The 24,736-nt window shown below is 45.2% G+C and overlaps 1 protein-coding gene across 2 annotated transcripts in view; it reads right to left on the bottom strand.

The window, feature by feature from the left end:
* HNF1A (HNF1 homeobox A) overlaps positions 1–24,736 on the bottom strand; it is an 85,366-nt gene that overhangs the window by 51,302 nt on the left and 9,328 nt on the right. For both annotated transcript variants that reach the window (XM_078667703.1, XM_078667702.1), the window contains exons 2-3: positions 8,396–8,595; positions 4,771–4,957 (exon numbers count right to left, since the gene is read on the bottom strand). In XM_078667703.1, the coding sequence (XP_078523829.1) occupies positions 4,771–4,957; positions 8,396–8,595 (387 nt within the window). The remainder of the gene's footprint in view (positions 1–4,770; positions 4,958–8,395; positions 8,596–24,736) is intronic.

Below are 24,736 nucleotides of genomic sequence, written 5' to 3'. Positions count from 1 at the left end.
TGTAACAAAAAGATGTTAATATTTCACTTCTGTTCTTGGATTTTCTTAACAATAAAATACACTGAACATAATCTTCACAACAGTTATTTACAAAGTTTAAGCTATTGCCATTATAAAGTACAATAACTTTGATTTAAGTATTAATTATTAAAAACATTAAAAGCCATTGTTATTTGTAATATCAATACATGCAAGTCACGTAAATATGACACATATTGCATTACAAATGCTACAGGTGTCACATTTGCGAAAATTATAACTATTGGCATTGTAAATGACAAAGCTATTATTTTCGCTATTTTCAAAAACAAAACATGAATAAAAAATGTGTCATTTACAATACCAATAGCTCAAACTTTCCTAATGCGAGACCTATTGCATTGCAAATGCTTGTTTGTATACTTTGCCATTAAAACTTTCAGGGTGATGAGTCTAGATGGACAGGTGGTATTTAAGTGTAAAACTCATTTACTGGTTTGCAGAAATTATGGCTTAAGTTGTCTGAATATTAGTTGGTTCCAAGCCGGAGTTGACTGTGGTATACCTACATACGCACGGGGATAAGAAAGAGAATAATGGATGTAATCCCTTGATTACTTAACAGCAATCCCCATTACTCGTAGTCCATAATTTTCATGTCACTCGCACTGCGTCCTGCCCGCCCTCCTCCCCCCAGCTATTTATGGTTTTGTACCTCTGAGGAGCTCAGATATTGTGAAAATGCTTCTGAATAAGGTGTCCTCTAATAGGAGCCCATTGGACTATGGGGGTTCAGACTGTCAGAATGTCAGTAGGTTTTTTCTGCCTCGAAGTGGGTTCCCCCCATTAACAAGGTCTTGAAATTGTTTTTATTATGACAGCAACAGAGCCCCTTTCATGTACTATTAGTTCAGCTCCTGCCCAATTGTGACTAGGCCTGGGCGAAGTTTGCAGAGTTCCTTTAAGCAGAACTCTGCGCAGTGACCTTAAAACTCTGTCACGCTACAAGGAGTTCGGCAAGTGGCCGAGGGCGGTGGTCATGCCGTTCATGCTGATTTTAAGTGCTGAGGGGCAGATTTATGATGACTGGCGCATCCCCAGGGATGCGCCAGTTATCCTGCGCCGCTGCTCCGCCACACATGGCGCGCCGCATTTACAATGCGGCGCACCATGGGGCAAAAACGGCACAGATGCGTGACGCATCTGTGCCGTAAAGGTGGCGCATTGCTGGAGCTGCGTAGCAAGCGCGACGCAGCTCCAGCAAGGCTCGGGGGTGCCCCATCTATACAATGCTGCGTCAAGACCTACGCCTGCTTCAAGCAGGCGCAGGGTTTTGACGCAGCATTGTCCTGAAAGTGACTGAGTGAAATCTTATAGATTTCACTCAGCCACTTTTAGGAGGCGTTCCTGCGCAGGAACGCCCCCCCCCTGCGCAGGAACGCCTCCTTATGGCGCAGGGCTTTACAACGTGACGCATCTCCTAGATGCGTCACGTTGCAAATAGGGCGCATTGTTTGCGCCGCCGTTGCGTCAAATAAAGTGACGCACCGGCGGCGCAAGGCCTTCATAAATCTGCCCCTGGGTGTTTGTCCTGTGGTTTAAAATCAGTGCGAACTGCACCATGTGCAGAGCAAGAGGCTGCTGCTTCTTTCTGCCGCTCAAGTAGATGTTCTACTCGAGCGGCAGCTTCCTCAATGCAAACAGAAGGTTTCTCAATGTGAGCAGTTGCGGCCATCCACGACCACCTACATTGAGAAATCTTGCCGGGAGGTGGTCTGGTGTAAGATTTTCCTCGCTCACGCTCGCCAACTTAACTTTGGGGAGCGCAAGCGTGGAAAAACTCTGCTCCACTATGCGGAGCAGAGTTTTTCGGAATTCCGTGCGCTACACAGAATGCGGAGTGGGAAATACTCCGCAAGCGGAGTGGAATTTCATGCCAAGGCCTAGTTGTGACAGCAAGAATTGAGTGTCTTTGCTTTCTTTGCAGCAATGACTTCCAGATACTTATGCATGGGTGATTTGTCACTCTGAGACGTGCAGCTTGAGGGTAGGGAACCTTGTGATTCCTGTGGACTGTGGATCACAAAAGCATCCAAACACCTCCAACTGAGACAATTCTGGACACTATTGTAGATGAGCCTAACTATAAAAAAGAGGCACTAGACCGCTTCTAATTTTTCACTGAAGGGTATTGCCAATGCCACTGGAGTTATGTAGCAATGGATGACAAAATAATGCAGCAGAATAATTACAGTATGTGACAAGAAAAGGTGAAGAATGTGGCTGTATTATTCCAGTATTTTGCACATTTAACACACTTTAAAGCTGTTTGGGCAAGGTTTCACCTTATTAATTCCACTTTAAAACTTGAATGCAGCAGTCAGCAACTGATAATCTTTGCAAATAGTCTGCTAAGCTTTTATTTAGTTTCTTTTAATCAGTTTGAACTAGAAACACTTCTTAGAGTTGAAATCTGCAAATCATACCGCAAAAACAGGATCATGCCCCAACTATGGTAAATTCATAATTATGTAGAGAACACAGCGGCTGCAGAATCTCCTCATTACAGTCAGTGACACTTGTGTGCCACATGGTGCCTCCTGCCTACTATGTCCCTCTGAGCTCCTTGACCTCCAGAACCATCTTGTTACTGGGTTGTCCAGGGTCATGGATTTGTAGCCGGTTCATCAGATAGCCCAGTGCATTATCTTATGACCCAAAGCCAGTGGTTTAAGTGTGATTATATTTTATTACTGTCCTTTCTCTGCTGCTTTGCTCTACAACTTACTCTCGTCCATTGCTGTCCTTTCTCAATTGCATTGATACACCAGAGCCCCCTACTCTCACCTATTGCGTCCTTCCTCTGTTACACTTCTTCACAACAGCCCCTTACTCTCACCTGTTGTGTCCTTCCTCCGTTGCATTGATGCACAAGAGCCCCTTACTCTCACCTATTGCCGTCCCTTGCCTGTTGCACTTCTCCACAAAAGCCCCTTAATCTCACCTGCTGCTGTCCTGTCTCTATTGCACTTCTCCACAACAGCCCCTTACTTCTACCTATTGCCGTCCTTTCTCTGTTGCACTTCTCCACAAGAGCCCCTTACTCTCATCTAGTACTGTCCTTTCTCTGTTGCTTTGCTCTACAACTTAAACTCACTTATTGCTGTCCTTTCTCTGTTGCACTCCTCCACAACAGCTCCTTACTCTCACCTGTTGCTGTCCTTTGTCTATTGCACTTTTCGACAACAGCCCCTTACTCTCACCTATTACATAACATATGTCACATCTAGAAGTGGTCCAGTTGTTAAGTTACTATTGCCATTCTGCACAGATACCCAAACGACCCAGGTTTAATGAAAGAGTGTCGACGTTTCGACCTGACACCTGGGAGGGGAAGGGGGCCACTGAATGCCTCAAATGATTGCCTTCATCAGGACTAGGAAGTTGAAGAAGCGACCTGGAAGAGAGAGGATGCATTAGTAGCAGCTAGTAGCTGCAGGGCCTGTGTGATTAACTCCATTGTGTGTGCCTCAGACTCCAATTGTGGATTTTTTCCTAGCCATGGCCAGTTGAGTGGAAGCACGGCTAGACCACACGATAGGCTGAATATGAAGGCTTGTGTTCTCCCCATTATGGTCACTGTTACAACCATATATTAAAGTGGAGATTGTTCACTCATCAGATTGGTGCCTTTGGCCCTTCTGCTTCATGGAATTATCCATGTCTATTTACTCAGTTAGATGATTTCTGCATCCAGGTTGCTCCTTCACCTTCCTAGTCCTGATGAAGACGCGTTTGAAGCATCAACGGCCCCGTTCCCCTCCCCAGGTGTGGGGTCGAAACTTCAATGTTCTTTCATTAAGCCCAGTTCGTTTGAATATCTGTGCAGAATGGCAATAGTAAATTAACAGGTTGTATAGCATTACAACGTGAGCTTTTACCCAGCATTCCATTACAACGCGGGGATTACAACGAAAGTCGTTACAACAACTTTCGCTGGAGGGCTCTGGATAGTGAAATAGTTTAATTTTCTATTCCAACTCCAGCCCACGTTGACAGTAGGGAAGGTGTTGGATAGAAAATTAAACTATTCCCTATCCAACAGCGCCCTCCAGCGAAAGTCGTTGTAACGACTTTCGTTGTAATCCCTTCGTTGTAATGGCAGTGCGGGGCAATCCCCGCGTTGTCATGGCTGTTCCCCAAATTAACAACTGGACCACTTCTAGATGCAACATATGTTATGTAGAAATTGTATATCGGACAGGCTTCCATGTACAATAATATGATTTGTGAATTCTGTTTTTTTTTTAAATCTTGACTGCTGCCCTTACCGCGTAACTGTGGATTGAATCTACGAGATTGTTTATCTTTTCCACATAGTGGTAGAAGACCTTTTGATATATTCAGTTCTCCTATGCCTCTTGTTGCTTTTTCCGATTGGACCATTGTTTGTCTGTTTCATAAGTCACCCAGGTCCTTCGGGTTAATTTTGGGTTACCCCATCGTTCTGTGTGCCCTCTTCCATCACATCATCTTGCTCTCCACCCTCACCAGTTGCACTCCTCCACCAGCATTTCCTACTCTCACCTATTACTCCCCTCTTCACCGGCTGTACTCCTCTTTCAGATCTTAGTACCTTATTTATTACTCTTCCCTACAAGAGGTACTTCCTATCAACTGTTTCTCTCCACCTTCACCTTTTAGTTCTCCACCATTAAAGATCCTTCATTTCACCTGATGTTTTGCTCCCTCACATGTTGCTCTAACCATCACCTGTTGCTCCTCTCTCACCTGTTGCACTCCTCCACGAGCGCCTCGCGCTCCTCCTTGCTCGGGTTCTTCTGCCTCTCGTAGGCGTGGAACAGGATCTGCTGCGACGCCGGCCCCCACTTGAAGCGGTTCCTCCTCGCCTTCTTGGTTGGGAGCTCCTCCCCATCAGGCTCCTCGCTCATCATTCCCTGTCCTGCATGGGTGAACTCTGGGGAACATAGGAGGCTGCTGTTAGCGACAGCGCTCATGTGGTACACTTGGGGACAATTTGGCAGAACTCCTGGGGACATGGAGGGTGCTGAACAAATACTACTGGAGGCCACTGGACACAAACTCCTATCAGGTACCCCAAGACACACACTGCAATCAGGGGCTCCTGCATACAAACTTCAATCACACTGCAATCAGGGGCACCTAGATACAAACTCCTATCAGGTACCGCAAGACATACACTGCAATCAGGAGTTCCTAAATACAAACTCTTATCAGGTGGCTAAAGAACTTATGGGCTCCTAGATATAACTTTAATCAGGAGCACCAAGACACTCTGCAATCAGGGGCACATACATACAAACTCCTATCTGGGTCCCCAAGACACACACTGTAATCTGGGACTCCTAAATATAAATTCATATCAGGGGCACCAGGACACACACTGCAATCAGGAGCACCTAGATGCAAACTCTTCCCAGGTGGCCAAAGACACACACTGTAATCAGGGACTCCTAGATATAAATTCATATCAGGGGCACCAGGACACACACTGCAATCAGGAGCACCTAGATGCAAACTCTTACCCAGTGGCCAAAGACACACACTGCAATCAGGGGCTCCTAAATACAAACTCCAATCTGGGGCTCAAAGATGCACACTGCAAACACAGGCCCATACATACAAACTCCAATCAAGGACCCCAAGACACACTACAATCCGGAGCACCTGGATACAAACTCCAATCAGGGGCCCCAGGATACACACTGTAATCGGGATGCTTTAACATATAAACTCCTTTCAGGGGCCCTAAGACATGGACTACAATCAAGGGCTCCTACATGCAAACTCCTATCAGGTGGCTAAAAACACACTGCAATCAGGGGCACCTAGATACAAACTCCTTTCAGGTGCCCCAAGACACACACTGCAATCCGGAGCTCCTAGATACAAACTCCTTTCAGGTGCCCCAAGACACACACTGCAATCAGGGGTACCTAGATACAAACTCCTATCAGAGGCCCCAAGACACACACTGCAATCAAGGGCACCTAGATACAAACTCCTATCAGTGGCGGCCCCCAGGCACACACTGCAATCAGGGGCTCCTAGGTACAAACTCCTTTCAGGTGCCCCAAGACGGACACTGCAATCAGGCACCTAGACACGCACTAGAATCAAGGGTTCCTACATGCAAACTCCTATCAGGGGCCCCCAGGCACACACTGCAATCAGGAGCTCCTAGATACAAACTCCTATTAGGGACCACAGGACACACACTGCAATCATGGGCACCTAGATACAAACTCCTTTCAGTGGCCCCCAAACACACACCGCAATCAGGGGCACCTAGATACAAACTCCTATCAGGGACCCTAAGACACACACTGCAAGCAGGAGCTACCACATGCAAACTCCCATCAGGGGCTACAAGATACACACTGCAATCAGAAGCACCTATGTACAAACTGCTATCAGGAGCCACGAGACGCACACTGAAATCATGGGCACCTAGATGCAACCTCCTATCAGGAGCTCCAAGACACACACTGGAATCAGGAGCTCCTAGGTGCAAACTCCTTTTCAGGGGCCACAAGACACACTGCAGTGAGAGGCACCTAGATACAAACTTCTATCAGGGGACGCAAGGCACACACTGCAATCAGGGGCACCCAGATGAAAACTCCTTTCAGTGACCCCCAAACACGCACTGCAATCAGGGGCACCTAGATGCAAACACCTTTTAGGGGCCCTAAGACACGGGCTGGTAAAGTGGGCCGCTGCAAGGGCTATATGCCCCAAGCCCCACTCTTTTTAGTGCACCAACTTGCCACTGCTAAATCTATTTATATATCACAGGAGCAGGCTTGGCCTGCTTTTGTGGTTTGCTCTTGAAAAGGAAAGCAACCTCAGCTGTCCCATACGTTTTTCCATAAAACCAGAGGAGGGTCCGCATCACATTTGTGACCTGAGCCCCACAAAATCTTTTGGCAAACCGGCATAAAGTTTAATCTGGGCCAAATGGACACACATTTCATATGGGTCCCAGAACACTCATGGCCGTCTCTGCTCCCCCGTCACCAAGTACCCTCTTGTCTTGAATGCTACTCTCCACTCTTCCTGCCCCCCTACGTCCTCCTATTCTGTTGGATGCTCCACTCCTCCCAAGACCCTGTGCTACTCGTGTGCTGGATGTTCCTCTCTGTCTCTCCTATGCCCTCTTTAACACCTTGGGTGCGGCTGGTATTCCGTGCCGGTGCTGGACATTCCGATCGCGGGCGTGGTCATGACGGCTCCCGGCCGTCATCAGCACACACCCACCGTGACGCATGACGACCGGGAGGTGTCATCAGCACCGAAGGGGTTAATCCTCCTGTGTTGGAGATTCCTCTCTTCCTGTGAGCCCTAGGCTCCTCCTTTCCTTCTGTGGCCCCGCCCCATCTTTTTATGTATGGTCCTCCGGTGGCCCCCTATGCTCCTCTTGTGTAGGATGTTCCTCTCTAATGCTGGCTTGTGTTTGGGGTGTTGAAAATGTTATATCATATGTGTGGGGAAGGAAATGTTGGTTGAGAACCTACCATAAGCCTTTGGTTGACATCCTCTGAGGTTTTTAAATTAAAAAGTCTACATACAGCTAGACTTGCTAGGTTGGCCACTAAATTGTTAAAATTTAATTTTTATGTGCACTATATTGCTAGTGGCAAAAATGTTAAAGCTGATTTTCTATCCAGGCTTCCTGTTGAAAACGTTGAGTTGAATGTGGAAGGACTAGAGGACATTGAAGAATGTATCATTGCCAATGTTGATGGCACTGTGATCTGTCCCAATATGTCTGCCAGACCTGATCGTTTTCCAGCCCGTTGATTCTCCCACACTTCCTTCTATTCTTCATGGACTTGTTCTATGTGTTTTTGCTATGCTCTAATTATTGATGTAACTTTTTTTTTGTTCCTCATGTAAAGCCCTCTGATACCCCTGGGTCTAGCCAGCGCTATATGAAATTATCCCTGTCTCCCTTCTGTGTGGAGTCCACTTCTTCTCCTGTGACCCTTGTACTTCTCTATTGATCCAGCGAGCCCTAGTGAGCCCCTATTATGCTGGCTCCACCTTTCCTTCTGTGATACGATACCCTCTATGTTTGGATGGTCCTCCTGTGATCCCGCGTTCATCATGTGTTGGATTTTCCTAACAGTGAACCATGAACCCATCTTGTGTAGGGTACTCTTCTCCTCTTCTGGCCATGTACCCGTGTTATGCTGTCTCTGCCTGTGACCCCTTTGGGGTGAATCCCATCATGTTGAGAAAGCCTAGTCTGTTCCTATGTAAGATGGCTACACCACCCTCTCTCCTTGAGGTGTTATCCCTGCACACTTTTTACAAGGTCCTTCTTGCCCAGGGTGTATCCCACCCTCTCCTCCCATTCCTCCATACTTACGCTTGGCGATCTCCCGCTGCTTCCCGACGTACCAGGCGTAGAGGGCAGCCCTCTTCTGCGTCTTCATGGGGGTGCCCTTGTTGAGGTGCTGGGAGAGGTGGGACTGGTTGAGGCCCGTGGTGTCCACCACCTCGCGCTGTGGGATGTTGTGCTGCTGCAGGTAGGACTTCACCAGCTTCGCCACCCTCCACGGGTCTTCCCTGGCAGGACACAAATCCTCCTATTGAAAGATTGCAGTTCTGGGCGTTTACAGGTATGCACGCAGATGTACGCAAACTCACATACACATGCACGCAGATTGCCATGTTAATCAATTTATCTTCCATGCATACATTTGTACTTTACTTAAACACACTCACAACTATTCACATGGAGACACATAGCGTTTTTTCACCTGTTTTATTATAGTAGACTTCTGCGTGTACACAACCATTCTATTCAATATACTATATACGCATACCTCATATTCTAAACAAATTTATCACAAATAGGGGCTATTCACAAGCCTTACAAACACTTGTAAGAAATCTAAAAGTGTAGTCAATTAGTAAACTAATTTACTGTTACACTTTTGAGTAACTTTACTGCTTTTGGATATTTACAAAATGCGATTGTAAAGTCACTCAAATTGTAGACTTACACAACTCCACTCCATGAAAAAGGGGTTGGTACTAAATTTAGAAGTAAACAGTAATAAGTCCAGCACCACACACTAACAGCCCCTGATACTACAACACTTTCCCATAGAACATAATGGAGATAAGCACTTAAAATAACACTCCGTAGGAAGTAATGCTAACATAAATTAACTTATTTAAAATTGTTAAACTTATAAATAAATATAATTTAATGTTATGAAAAAGACCTAAAAAGAATATTTTTTTTATTACAAAATATTTGTAACAATTGTTTTTAATTAAAAAAAATGTAACATTCATTTTTATTGAATTATAAGTAAACTACTTTTGTTTAATTCTATACATGGTTTAAAAACAACTTTTTATTAAGTTTAGATAAACGAGAATAGTGCACTCAGTGTGACATCCATATTCAATGAAACAGTACTGTACCAGACGAAAATTAACTGTATATGAAATTGTTCCCCCGTAGAAGTCATCAAAAATATGTACATTAAAACAACAGTGCATGTAAATGTATTGCGACTTATATAGCGCACATATCACCCGAAGGTATCAAGGCGCTTGCTTAGGGAACCCGTCCTGGTATTCCCCTGTGAGATACCCCGGCAGGGTATCCACAAGGTGAAAGCCAGGCATCCCGCCGCGAGGGGCCGTAGTGGAGATTAAGCAAGCTATTGCCCAGAGTCGCAGAGTGTGACCCCGTCAGTCGAGTAGGCACCGGAGCGAGAATTGTCGAGTCCGTGGAATTTTGAGCCCGAGACCCGCCGAGGCGGGGAATCGAACCCTGGTCCACGGCCGATCTCAGCTTCCGGGTCTGCCACCTCTAACCACTGAGCCACGCTTCTCCGCATGAGCCCCTCACTTATGGTCATACAGTGAAAATACAGAATTCTGTGTTCTCCAGGTCTCCCTGGCTCCCACAACCTGTTCCCATGCTGTTTCATATGGATCCCTCTGTGTGCCACCCAGGCTCCCCACATCTTGAAATATTTCTGGGGACATCCTGGTGATAGATAGATCGGGCATTCCAGTCCCATACAATGGTCCATACCCTTTGCCCAAGCTTCCTCCACATCCTTCCAGGCCCTAGCGATTTCTCTCTTGGCCACAACTAAGCCCAGCCATAGGAGTGCCCTCTGGTACCGTGTGCCCCCCAGGTTGTTAGTGATGTGAAGAAGTATAAGTTTGGGATCCTGTGGGACGCTCATACCAGTAGCCCATTGAGTTTCCTTAGCACAGTTCCCCAGTAGGGGGCCAAAACAGGGCATTGCCGGAACGTATGGGGCAAATCATCCTCCGGATCACCGCACCGTCGGCAGCAACCCTCCGGATTGAGTCCCATGCTGGGAAGTCTAGCTTAGTGAAATATACCCTATGGAGCACCTTTAGTTGAATCTGCCAAAATTTGGAAACTATCACAGCCTCTCTAGAGGACTCCACCGCCTCTCTCCAATCATTGTCTTCCAGCAGGTCCAAATCTCCCTACCAAGCTGCCCGAACCCCCACTAAGGGATCGGGCATGCTGCGCAATAGCATTTTATAGAGCTCCGATAACTTATGCTTCCTGAGGTGTGTGAGCAGTATTTTGGCTTCCAATGGGGATAACTCAGGAATAGTGTCTAGTGATTGTATTGTGGGGAGAAAGGCATGCCAAAGCTGGAGATAATGGAAAAACTGGGAGCGGTGTAATTCTAACTCACCTTGCAAGACCTGCAAAGATTTAAGCGTCCACCCCTGAGCACGACCCCTACCATTGAGATGCCAATAGTATCCCCAGCCAAGAAGCCCGGCAAGGGGACCACCTGTGGCAATCTAGTACCCTGCCATAATGGGGTCTCCAATGTAATGCAGTCCGCCCATCCCACCTTCCTGAGGGCCACTTTCCAAACCACTAGCTGCGAAGCAAGTGGGAGATTTGAGGGGATATGCCCCCGTGGAGCACATGAATAAAATCTCGGTCTCCCAACAACCATCCCTCCACAGCATACGTTGGATCCCCAAAGCCTGTGAACCACCAATCATTTCCAACCAGCAGATGTACCGCATAGTAGTATAGGAGCACATCCATCTGTTCCGCCCTCAAAGGCCGGCCTGCAACCCTTTCCCAGGGCTATGTGGAGCATTCGCCTTTCCAGAGCAGCAACCTAATCTGCACATTGACTCACTTAAAGAAGCCATTTTTTATCCGAAAGAGATGGTTCTGCAGATGATACTGGAGACATGGGAGGGAGACCATCTTGAAGATGGCTGGGTATCTCAAAAGAGATAAAGGCAAAGCGGACCAAAACTTGACATCACTTCCTAGACGCACAAAGTGCGGCACCAAATTCTGTTCATGGGAGCATATTGTGTCGGCAGTGACTTAAATTCCAGGGTATTTAAACCCACGAGGAAGGACCTGTAACTCGGCCACCCATGGCATGGCCGCGGGGCACGGAGGATTAGGGTAGACCATTGATTTGCGAGCATTCAGCAGATGGCCAGAATACGATCCATATATGGTCAGAATCCCCAGCGCCCGGGCCCCGAGACATCTGGGTTAGCCAGAAACAGGAGAACATCATTGGCATATAACAAGATCTTATCACAAACACCCTCCGATCACTGGAAACCTTCAAGGAGACTGTCAACCCACACCCAAGCAGTCAGGGGCTCTATCGCAAACGTGAAGAGTAAAGGTGGAAGGGGGCAACCCTGACGGGTGCCCCACTCGACTGGGAACCAATCCTATGCCACTCCCCTGACCCGTTCCCAGGCCATCAAGCCAGTATGGAGAAGCCGAACGTATCATATAAATTTGGGGCCAAAGCTGACTCTGGAAAAAAGTTCAAAAACAATTCCCAATCCACCGAGTCGAAGGCTTTCTGGAAGTCGATGGACTGAAGGGTTCTGTGGCCAGGTTGTGACTCACTCAAGGCTAATGCATTGTGCACCCTTCGAAGGTTGTGCCGAGTGGCACTCTGGACCATGAATCAGGACTGGGCTAGGGGGATGACTTCTCCATGAGCAGGACACTGCAGGCACAGTCCTTTCGTTTGCTGGCCCAAGGAGCAGCAGGTGACGGCCAACTTCAATAAAGCCTCTTCTTTTACCAGTTCCGGGGTCAGCAGGGCAGTTCTTCTTCAGTCCTCTTCTCCAGTCCAGGCGAGATCTGAGTTCTGGTTTCCAGGGGTGCCCATGTTATGCCCAGAAAGTGCTCTGAAGGGAGGTCACGGTCACCAGCCAGTAGGCTTCTTGGTTTTCCCCCCCCTGATGACAACTTCCTGTGAAGTGTGGCATGGCATCTAGGTATCCCAGAGTGCTCTATTCTGCTACTTCCAAGATGGCAGAACCCCTCTCTTGGTGTGTGGCGCTCAGTAGCCAACCCTAGAGGTGTGGCTATCTGGGGGCTACACGCCCATGGAAAAAACTGTTTCACAGTGTTTCCCCCTCTTTGTTCCTGATACCAACCTATCTACTCAGACAAAAGAGCAGCCCCTCTCAAGTGTGGTTACCATTTGCCCTTCAAATGGAGCTTCCCTTTTAAAGCTCACCTTTTGGGCCAACACCCCATGTGGCTTCCTGTCAGGAGGAGGTACACGTCCTCCAGGGGCAGGCCTCTATTGTTACTTGTTCTGGGCGCCATTGACACGTCTCCCCAGGGGGGCTGAAGGCTGTCTAGTGGCCAGCCTCAGCAAACCACTGTAAAACAGGGCAACAGTGGGCAACTATCTAAAAGTTGCGTTTGGTAACCAAATACATTAATTTCGAATAGGGCATCAGGTTGGGCTTAATGTTATGAGTTTTTTGATACCTTGATGTACCAACTTTGGTAGTCACATTCTGATGTTAGCACAGCTGAGTTGTCGATGTGTAATTCTGTACTTGCCAATGGGGCTATCAGTCTCCCTCATAGTAAAAAAATTACACCTGCCATAGGACTCGGTAGGCTTGTTGTAGGGGTGACTTACATCTATTAAAACGGGAGTATTGGCTTTGCCGTTGCTTAAAATGGAAAGTTGAGTTCGCAGTTTTAAACTGCTCTACCACCCTTCAGTGACAGGATGGTAGTCAAGTTTGACTATGTTCCACTCAGGGTGGTACAACAAGAGCAGCAATCCCTAGGGGATGCCCTAACTTAAAGGCCCTGGGTACCCCTGGTACCATATCCTAGGGACTTAGAAGCAAGTTAGCTAAAGCCAATTGGATATCGGCCAATTAAACATACGTTTTAAGGGTCAGGGCACTGGCAGACCTCAGTGCACTCTCAGAGTCGAAAAAAACAGCAGCATCAGCTGCAAAACTTTGGGGGAGAACTTACAAAAAGAGTAATTTCTTTGCGGCAGGTTATTGGGTTTGAATCTCAAGAAGGTGGCAAGTGCATGCCACAGTCTTGGGCTCTGCAATCATAGGGATGATTGCTTCATCTGTTCGAAATGGCATTGAAGGTAGGTTGTAGCAGATGAGCGGAGGTTCTAATGTGTTGTCTAGTCGTGGGGCTGATTGAACATATTTGGGTCTTTTTCCTGGAAGGCTTTGTGGACAGAACAGAGAACTTTATCCCAGCTTCGACTAGTAGCTAGAGAAGGCTTTCAGAGCAGGCCTGATGTGGTCTGGCTTGTGAAGGATAAGGCACATTAAGCTGCCTGGTTTTGAAGCCATTTTAACCTGGCGATAATTGGTTTTGGGAGGGGGAGGCAGTGTATATGATGTTGCCTCAGTCCAGCTGTGACTGGTTAAGGGCCCTTGTCAGTTAGTAGTTAATGGAGTTGGGATAGTTGGAAGGTGATGCCTTGACCACAGCATTGACGTGTAAAGCAAAAAACAGATCTATATCAAAGTGCATCCCCAGGTGCCGGGCTTTTGGGGCGGCTGAGGGAGGGGACAGGCATACTTTGCACATTGCACAAATTTCCATGGAGACTCTATAATACATGATTCATTCACATTGCACATATGGTCAGTGGTGCACTGTTAAAATATCAATGTAGCATGTTTATTACTAGAGAGAATTGTGAACATAGCATAAGTAGACAGACTGGGGAAAGCATGATTCCACATCGCTGTAGACTGACCCAGGAAAAAGTCAGTAATAATCTATTTCTAGACGAGACTGCCTGTGATGGTGTGGGAAAGCATTACGGAAGCGATTCACATTGTTTTTTGTAGGTGTAAGTGTAAACGTAGAACTGCAAAAAACAGGATGTCTGCATCGAAGATATCTAACCTGATTCACAGAATAAATATAGAAGTAGTTTCTGTCTTAAATATTATTGTATTTGAGGATTTTCACATGCCCAGATAAAGGTTAGTTGTAGAAAAGGGAAGGATAGTGGTGTTTCGGCATGAGGAACAGGGGACATCAGATCATGTGATTACACACAAAGTCAGGTCTCTGGCAGTATTTAAAACGCTATTGTGTGCCATTTCCTATCCTGGATACTCACAGGGAAGACAGTAAGTTTGTTTCCATGTTGACATGGTCTAGACAGAGGAAGCTGGTCCTGTTGAAGCCAAGATTAGAAGACCTACTGAAATACAATGGTTTTAGGCGACCATCCTTCATTATGGAACATTTAAGAACATTGGGCACCCCAGTTCTTTAGTAGTCTTCCACAAATCTGCACCTGCAACACCAAGGCACCGCCAATCAATTTACAAAAATGTGGTTTTCTGGGGCAGTTTGAAATGAAGATGCCTATTTTAGTGGTGTATCTTCTGCAAGCTTTCAGAAGTTTTGCAAAGTTTAGAAAATAAATTGGTGGTGGAAAAAAATCCCCCAAATGTATGCTTTGCGAGGAAAAGAATCCTGCAAAATTAAGTTTCGTAGGGAAAAAAATGGCACAAAATTAGATGTTGTGGGAGAAAAATCTTCCTCTATTTTTTTCCAGGAATTTTACCTGACCATTAAGTTTTTGATAGCTGAGAAAGCATGCATGCATTGCAAAGTTTGTAAACTCCCAAAAACTTTGCAGATGGAAATTCAGAATTCCCCCACCGCTTGATCAGATTAGAAACTTGTTGTGAAGGAAGCCATGTTAATCACCCCTCGGGTGTCTTCTCTCGAAACCTGTATGCAAGAAGTGCCTTTAGTGATAACTATGTACACACTGATGGTACATGTGATGTAACACATAAACCCAAGTGCAGGCAAACGAATGATAACTCCGGACCATCTCAACAGCCAGTCTCTCGCCAAGGAATCCTTTCCTATGCTGCGTCTCCCCTCTGACTCTATTCCATGGAATCCTGCTCTCTGTGTTGTTCTGCATTCTTGACTTTCCTGACTTTTTTGGTTCCCGCCTGAGATGGTCTCCGTCTCTACCCACCACGAGGACCCACCATTTTGTCTGACCTTTGTTCCCTTCCTCCTTCCATCAGGACTCCTCCTGATGACACTTGATCGTTTTTTCTCTTTTTGCTGGGGGGCTTTAAATATATATGTAAATATGTATTATATAATTATCCAAGCCTAATTGCTGTTAAAATGTAATCCTGTGTGAATTTACTATTTGTTTATATAGAACTCTAACCACTAGTATATGTAGTAGACTTTTGTACTTACTACCATTCCTATGTGATTTTAGAGTTTACCTGTTTGTATCTCTTCCTTGAGTGACTTTTAACTTGTACATGTGCAATTTTTTCCTGTTTTTATCTTTTCCTTGAGTGACTTTACACCTTGTACATTTGCAATTTTTTTCTGTTTGTATCTCTTATGTAACTCATGTAATCAAAAGTCCTTATGTAACGCAACTGGTTCTTTTGTAAAGCGCTCTGACACCTTCGGGTAATATTCGCGCTATATAAAATCGCATAAAATAAACTAAAAATAAAAACACACACACAGACTGTAAATCAGCTACTTAACTTCCAGAAGATGCTCAAAGCCTGGCTATTCCAGAATATCTCCCTTCTGAAGCTTCTGTGCCGCACTATCAGCGCTGGGATGCCCACGGGTCGCTAAGCGCTCTATAAGTGCTTCATAGGATAGAAGAGAATAGAAAAGAACAGACGCATACACACACAGACAGCACCTCCCTGGATGCGTCTTCGCGTTAAATTTTGCTGCATGCACCACGGGGATTGGGCAGGTGAACACTCATTCCCAAAATCAGGATAAATGGAATTTTTGAAATGCAAACTAAGTTTACTATGTTGGATAACTTGCCAGGAAGGTGCATTTTCTATTTCCGGGTTGGGACACGTAGGGGGCTGTTCCCTCGTGTAACGGAGGCTGTGGGGAAATATAGGACGGTCCAGAGGGAAAATCATTTCCTTTTGGAAAACAAAGTTAAATCTACAAATGCACTACCGCATGATGTACGCGTGTAAACTTTCCGGAAATCAAGAAAAGCAATTTTTTTGAAGTTATATTACAAAAATGATATCCACGAATTTCGCACACGTGCAGGCCTACCTCCCGGATTCTTTGTGAATCCCCCAAAAAGTTGGAATAGCACTCAGACATAGACCGATACCCACCGACATTCATATATGAACTTTTGAAGCAGTCCTCTGTGAATCGGGACCTTAGATGTGTTCAAATAAAAGTAGAAAAACTGAGAGTAACTATCTATTAATTTTTTGTACTCATAAAAACACTCTTTACGGTGGATAAATGCCCCGTAATAGGAGCGCGAAGCCACCTCGACTTGCTGAGTTAGTTACTTTCACGTTGCACCCCCAGAAAAGCGGGCCTCGTAGAGAATTCTAGAGCTGCAGGTGCTGCCAGCAGGGGGCGCACGTGACTCTGTTTAGCCACGCCCTGGGTCTTCTTACCCAGTAGGATTCTGGGCCTGGCTCGGGTTTGTATTCTCTGTTCCCCTCTACGCCATTTTCCCTGTGCTCCACCTGTTACCCAACCTGTCTCTGGCCCTGTCCTTGCTGCCCTCACTCTGTCTCCGCCCCTTTGGCTCTATCTTTCTGCTTTATTGACTCTCAGAGGTTGTGAACAGTTACAGAGATAAGGTGCTAATTTGAGGCCAAAGTCTGCCTCTGTTTTTTAAACGCAAACAATGTCATCTGTTCCTGTTCCTAGAAGTGGGGGAAGGCAGGAAGAAAGAGCAGAGCACGGAATGGGGGGAGCAGACTGAACACCCACCCCATGTTTTTCTGATGGAGGCAGGAGGGCGTTTGTTGGTTCATAAAATCTATCGCTGATGCTGCAGGTGTTAGGTTATATGATAACAGTAGTTCTGTTTGTCTGTCCGTACACGACAAGCTGGCCACCATATTGCCCATCCGTAACCTATAGCCTAGAGCAGTGACATACACCCATGGCAGATTCAAGGGTTCCATCCCACAAAAGACATAGAAATAGCGCACCATGACTACTACTGGTTGAGCTACATAAGGTGTAGAGGTGAACGAAGAAACCGTGGTAGGAACATTGAGGCGATAGGGTGATTTTATTAGGTTGCTGGTGTTACCGGTGTTTTTAGGTGGGTTAATTCCAGGTCGTGTCATGGAGGTTTTAGGTAATGGGGGATGGATGGAGTGTTGTGAAGCAACTTGACAAAACAGTGACAACTGTTTGCACTGAGTGGATGTTGTTTGGCATACAGAGTGTTGACTTCAGTACTTACATTTTGTATGTATGGGGTATTTCTGTGTTGAGAATCCGTCCGAAAGGCTGCGGAGTGCTGTATGTGATGAAAGACACAGTCAATATGTGACAAGATGGGTTGCTGGTTTCAGAGAGCAAAAGTAGACTACATCATGATGTAGTGTTCTTTAAAGAGAAGTGCATAACATTTTGTGATATAGTGTAGATGATTGGAAATCATTGGGCAGAACAGCAGTGTGAGGTTTGTGGGCCAAAAGGGACTTATGCACACTTCTTGCATCTGTGCCTTTAATGAGCCCATAGTTGTTGGATGCTGTGTTAAGAAGTGGCAATGGCTATCTCTTTCTTGTTGTGTGTTGTGTCTGGGTTGGTTGGTTCCCATATGAGATGTAGGGTGAGTCTTTTACATTGGCTCTGATAGAATAATATGGGAAGGTACTTTGGAATGAATTGGAGTTGTGTTGCGATGCAGTCTGACTAATCGAGACTGGTTGAGTTGAGTGTCCGAACAAAAGATCTGTGGACTAGTTTGGCCTTGAGAGAACATGGAGTAAGGGTTGTGTGGACTGGTTTTGTTTTGGTTTGAGGTGCAATATGGGTTTGATAGACTAGGTTTACTCTTGTGTTATGATGGAAAGAGTTATGTGAACTGAATCTTGGTTGGGGTGCACTATGGATTATCTTGACTTTTCTCTTTTTGTGTTGAGGTGCAAAATGGGTTGGGTGGACTGGCCACGTCCTGTGTGAGATTGCAATGTGCCTTTGGCCGTGTGTAGCCCAGGGGTAGCTGCAGGGCCTCGCCTGCAGCCAGGTCCTGCTCTCAACCCCCCCCCCCCACATTGGTAGCCAACCCTCCATCATGTACGTTTGGCCGTAGCAGCAAGGGTTAGCCGCCGGGCCAAACATCTGTATTCGGCCAACCCAACACAGACACTCACAACAGCCAATTGAAAAAAAAAGATTTTCCAGTCTCGCTGGACTCCCTCTGGAGTCATTGTGGCCACCATGCCCTTCTTTTTCTCTTTTTGTAAAATGTACCCCCGCCTGGGACCCCCACCACAAGGTCCAGGGGGTCAGGGTAGCCCTACACTGCTCCCTTATACCTTATTTTTTTTTATTTTCAAGACGCTGAGCTTACTCCTTGTGCATTCAAGGAACATTCAAGGAAAGGGTTTAGGTGGGTGGACCTATTTTTTGGAAAGTTTTGTGAAGATTTATCAAACAGCACAAAAATTATTAGCAAATCAAAAAATGCTATTTCTATGGTAACTAGGCCCTAAATATAACTACACAGTGGCAGGTGCCGCTGTGTTGGGCTGTTCTTTTTTAATGAGATATATCCTTCATCCATTGGATCGGGTGTTTGTGAAGATATGTACCGTGGGTTTGCGGACTAGATGGGTTTTGTGTTAAAGTGCAATGCAATCAAGAGTGTCTGGTAGGAGGTTAAATATATGCTCCTAAATAACTTTTGGCATTTTGAGATATTATGTAGTCTAACCTGATTGGGTGTAATACTATTTTGTAATTTGGTGCCTATGAACTGGTTGGGTTTTGTGTTGAGATTTGATTTCTGACTATCCTTTGCTGGTTCGTAAGTTGAGACATAGTGTTATTGGTGTGGTTGGGTCTTCCTTGGAGAAATAATGTTAGTCATGTGGTAAGCTATGTGTTGTGATTGGGGTTCCTGCAGAAATGCAATGCAAGTTATGTCAGTTGCTCAAGTGTTCCATTAAAATGTAATGTGAACAGTAAGGACATGTTTTGTGAGTTTGGGATGCTGATTAGGTCCAAAATGTATGCTTGGTGCGAAATATGTAGGCTTGTCTTTCATGAAGATATAGCGTTCGTCTGAGGCATGTGGATTACTTTGACCTTCCATTATGATGTAATGTGAGTACTGTAGCCTTGGTGCAAACGTCGTGGTGATGTTTTGCGAGTTATATGGATGCAATGGGTCTTCTCCATGTAGAGGGGGGTATGGACTGATTAGATCTTCTCAGGAGATCATATCATGTGGGTTATCCAGTTGTTCAGTGTTGGTGGAGAGGTAGAGTGAGTTTTGTTGACAGGTGGGTTTTCTGTGAAGATGCAGTGTGAATTGTGTATGTTGGTTGGCTCTTTCAAGTGAGTTATGTAAGTTGTGTGGACGTTGACACTGAGCTGCATTAGTGGTGGTGCTGGTGAGTACCATGCTGGTAGCTCCTTGTGAGCATTTATCATGTGGATTCAGGAAACAGTGGCAGGTGCTGCACTCGCAACTCAGAAAGAGAACTAAAGCCTGTTGAGCCCTGCCTGTTGGTGTGCATGACAGAACCATGCAGGTCGGGAAATCAGACCAAACAAAAACACGTACCGGCAGAGCTCTGCAAGGAAAGGAGGAGCCATAAATCATATCAAATATTAAAGAAGAGAACAGTGAAATGAGGCATGCTGGATCAACGCTTGGAATTCACCAGCAGAGACTGTGCCACTGTGAATTTTCAGTACAAAATTCACAAAAAAACACCTGATTAGGTGTGCTTGATTAACAGTGTGGATAATATTGTATAGGGATAAGTTGTGCTGAGAAGCAACTGACTGACTGAGGGTGGAGGGTCTAGAATGTGCAGTGTGGCCTGTGTAGACTGATTGGTTTTTATTCTCACATCATCAAGGGAATGGTGGACTCTGCAGGGGTTGTGATCAAAGGCATCTAACGTTCTATAGACTCTTTTGGACTTACTATGAGATGCAATATTCTGGACAGCTGGATCAGTGCTTTCGAAGCACAGGGACTATGAAGACACCCGCCGTTGTTCGATAATGTGTATTGTGTCTACTGGGAGTGGTTTGCTGTGATGCATTAGTTAGGAATCTATTTGAACATATACAATTTAGATCATAAACAATAGAAACTGTATTAGGTAGTAATGCCATAGGTAGTAGTGAATTCATCGCAATGACTTGCTGGGTCTCCTACTGTAGTGCCGTGCTGGATTTGCAAACTAGTTGTGTGTTTTAGGTGCAGTTTGACACTTTGAAATGGATGGATGTTGTGATGCAACTCTAGTTCTTTTGATTAGTTGTGTAGCATTTGCAGATGACCCCATAACACTCCATGCACCATGAATGGGCTTTGTTTTTTAAAACCTTCTGACCTGAAGTTTTAGTCGAATGGTTTAACTGAACTAACGAAGACTGAAACTCCTGGGACACATTAGGTTATTGAATAAAGGCCCAGTACTAGAATAGGAGTCCCTGGTGATGAGGGGCCAGATGTACGAACATGCAATTTTGCATTTCCTAAATATAGAGTAGGAATTGCTATTAGAAAATCGCAATTAGGAAATCCGACGCCATTAGTACCAATGGGCTGGTTTTGCATTTCCAAAACAGCGATTTTCAATTAGGGAATCGCTGTTTTGGAAATACTAAACCAAGGCTAGCTATGGACATAGGGCACCTCGTAATTCACCCCAAAAATAGTGGTGCACATGTAGAGCACGCATATACCCATGGGGGCATGTGTGTGCTTTATAGCACTTTAAAAAAAAGCATCTTGGGTGCTTTCTTTAAATTGCGCATGGTTACCATCAGCTTTGAGTCAATGGTAATTGCATTTCCTAAATGCTCATTTTGCATTTAGGAAATGCTTTGTACATGTGCTAGGAAATCGCAAATGGGAAAACCCTGTTTGCCATTTGCTATTTAGGAAATCACAAAATGCAATTTCAACTGGGTAGAAATCGCATTTTGCGATTCCTTACATGGCCTTTCTACATAATAAAAGGCTGTTTTTTCATTTCTTAACGTGGCAAAATTGTGATTGGCCCATTCAGAAGTGCAAAAGGCCTTTGCACATCTGACCAAATGTGTTGTCTAATCGCCCACTGCTGCCTGACAGCTTGCTATGCAGGACAGTTCCTGACTGGCTGTAGTGTGAAAGGGTACTGTGGCTCGGGTAAGTGTACTGTACTGAGTTCTGGTTTGATCTTAGCTTTGACAAGTACTGTAATGTATATGGGTCATGGATTGTTGTGAGAAGCAGTGACAGTTCTCTGGATTCGTTTTATTCATTTTGAGATACACTTTACGTTCTGTGGGATGGTAAAGCCCTATATAGGGATGTGGTGTGCATCTCTTAAGCTGACGTAGTGTTGCACTGTGTTGTAATGCACTGGGTGCCCGTTGTAACACTAAGGTGTAAAAACTGGGTTTAGATATGGAATAGGTGTCGATTCACATGTCTGTAGGGATTCGTTTGTGTGATTGCGGAGTACGTGAATGCTCTGCACGTTTCGTGGACTATGGCTTGGTTAGAGATGCTCTGTTGGTTTCATCAACTAGTTTGGCCTTTTATCAAGATGCAGTGTGGTTTTCATTAGCTAGTTGAGCTCTTCCAAGATGCAGTGTGGTGCCATGCAATGACAGTGTTTAGTTGAATTGTATATCAGCTGTAAAAATAAGCTTGGTTATGTGTTGTATAGGATGAGTCTTGTCTTTAAACACAGTACTCACCCACATAATTGATTTGGGGCCTGATTTATAATTTGGTGGGTAGCCCGCTCTCCTCCAGGGCGACAGAGTAAATTACCCCATTGCCTCAACGGAGGTGCCGCCGCCAAAATTTTGTAATTTACGCCGGTCCTGCGATCATTTCTAGCATTGGCAGGAACTGCCCCCTGGCGAGGGGGTCAGTGAGCCCTTTTCAATGCGCCGTACCGCCAGGTTTTTCCTGGCTGTGATGGGCATTGTAAAACAGCTGTATGTCTGCCCATATAAATTAAAATGGCGGACATACAGCCAAACTCCGGATGGCCCTTACTCCATTGGGCGCTCGGAGGGGCTTGACCATGGTGGAGACAGGGTAGTCTCTGCCCTCTTCAAACATTGGTCTGTCCGACTCTGAATCTGGCAGCCAGGCTATTGTGTTGGTGGGGAGGGAACGCCATAGTCGTTGCGGTTATGCGGGCTTGTGATGCCATGTGGGTTTTGCTACCTAGTTCAGCTATTGTGTGCTTCATGTGCTGACTGTGTCCTGTTGTGTTAAGATGGATTTTGTATGTAGTAAAAGGCGATTGCTCTTGTATTGCATAGGATGGCCTTGCCTTGGAATACAGTACACACTTGTATAACTTTGGTTTTGTGTTTGGTCGTGATGCTGATATGTTCTACTTAATAAAACTGGTGGACAATGTGAATGCAGTGTTGTTCTTGATCAGCAATGTATGTTAAGATGGAATGCAGCGTGTGTTCCGGGTACTTCAACAGTGTGATGGTGCAGTGCCACAAAGGTTCAAGAGAGACAGGGTGGGCTCAAGGCAGCTTGGGTTATGCATTGTGGAATCCATGTAACTGGTTTGGTTGTAGAGAGATACAATGTGGAATCCATGTATTGGTTTGGTTGTAGAGAGATGCATTGTGGATTCCATGTGCAGGCGGTGTTGTGCTGAGAGGCAGCGCGGGCGTTGTATTCAAGCTTTAAGTAATATGACTGCCTGTTTGCAGTGTGTGTGCTTTAAGGACATGGACAAGCTGTGTTGTGATGAGGTGCATTGTGGACTGGTTATATTGATATACACTGTCGATTTCATAGAAAGGCTGTGTAGAAGTGCAGTATGGATTTTATGGACAGGTTGTAATGTGTTAGGATGCAGTATGGATTCAGGTGGCAGGTTGTGTTGTGTTGTGAGGCAGTAAGAGCCCCATGGGCAACTTTGTTTGTGTTGAGATGCATTTGGAATTCAATTGTCTGGCTTTTCTGTGTTGAGATACAATGGGGTTCCATGGACAGGTTGTGTTGTAGTGAGATGCAGAATGGGTTCAATAAAAATGTTGGGCAGTGTTGAGATGCAGTTTGGATGTCATGAACGGGTGTGTTGAGCTAAGATAGGATGTGGGTTCTATTGACAGGTTGTATTGTGCTGAGATTCAGCGCAGATTATTTCATGGGCAGGCTGTATTGTGTTGCGCTGTATTGTGGATTACAAGGACAAGGTGTGTTGTGTTGAGATATGATGTGGGATACATTGACAGGTTGTATTGTGTTGCAATCGATTATATGTACAATAGCTTATTGGTGTTGGGTGTTGAGGAATTTATTTAGCTGTGTATTGTGAAAACCACATAATAGGTGTGTTGAGATGCAGCATACGTTCAAAGGCCTTTGTGACTTGTAGAGAGATGCAGTATAGATTTCATGGATGTGCTGTGTTGTGTTGGTGTCACAGACATGTTGTATTCTGCTTACATGAAGGGCGCGTTCCATTCACAGTTTGTGTTGTGTTAAGATTCAATGTTGGTCCGATTGACTATTTGAGTTGTAGAATTGTTGGGTTGGGTTGTGTACTTTAAAATATACTTTAATACTGTCTGTATTGAGATGCAGTGTGGATTCCATAGACATATTGAGTTGTAGAGAGTAGCAGCACAGGTTTCATAGACAAGTTGTGTTGTCTTGGGTTGCACTATAATTTCACAGACAAGTTGTTGTGTTAACATGCCGCGTGGATTCCATGGACAGACTGGATGTGGAAAGTTGAGTGTGGCTTCCATGTGATGGTCTAGTGTCCTGTGAGATGTGATATGCCTTCTTTTGGATGTGTGAAATAGAATGTATAACCTGAATATAATTAAATATGTTTGCAATGTTCCAGTTCTACCCCAGGGCAAGATTTCGATCTTTCTGTTTTTCAGAACCCATTAACATGTTTTTTCTTTTTTATAGTATCCAGCAAAGTTAGCACAGAAATGCATTGTGCATTTAAGGTCGGAGTTAAACAAGAGAATCTGAGAAGGAAGGTGGAGAAACGGTGAAACTTACAAAAATAAGTGGATTTATGAATCATAGCAGCATTTAAAGGGGATGTGGGGGTGACAGGAAATACACACAAGCAAGTGTGACATCCTGGCTGGAAAATAAACATAGGACAATAGGTAAGCATTTTTCAATGAAAGAGGTCTAAAAGGCTGTACTACTAAATAAAGATCTGGGATTGGAGAGCCCATGATTTAAAGGAGAAAATGTTATTTATCACAGAAGAAGTGGTAAGGTCCTCAAAAACTTTCCCAACAGGGGGAGTGGAGACAAAAGTAATTTAAAAATAACCTTCACAGATATAGGTGAAAACCAATGCTCAGACCTATGGTTAAAAGTAAAGACAGTGGAAG

This window comes from Lissotriton helveticus, chromosome 11 (genome assembly GCF_964261635.1).
Source record: "Lissotriton helveticus chromosome 11, aLisHel1.1, whole genome shotgun sequence".
Taxonomy (NCBI): domain Eukaryota; kingdom Metazoa; phylum Chordata; class Amphibia; order Caudata; family Salamandridae; genus Lissotriton; species Lissotriton helveticus.
The sequence above is the reverse complement of the archived record's forward strand: the minus strand, read 5'-3'. Positions and strand labels throughout refer to the sequence as shown.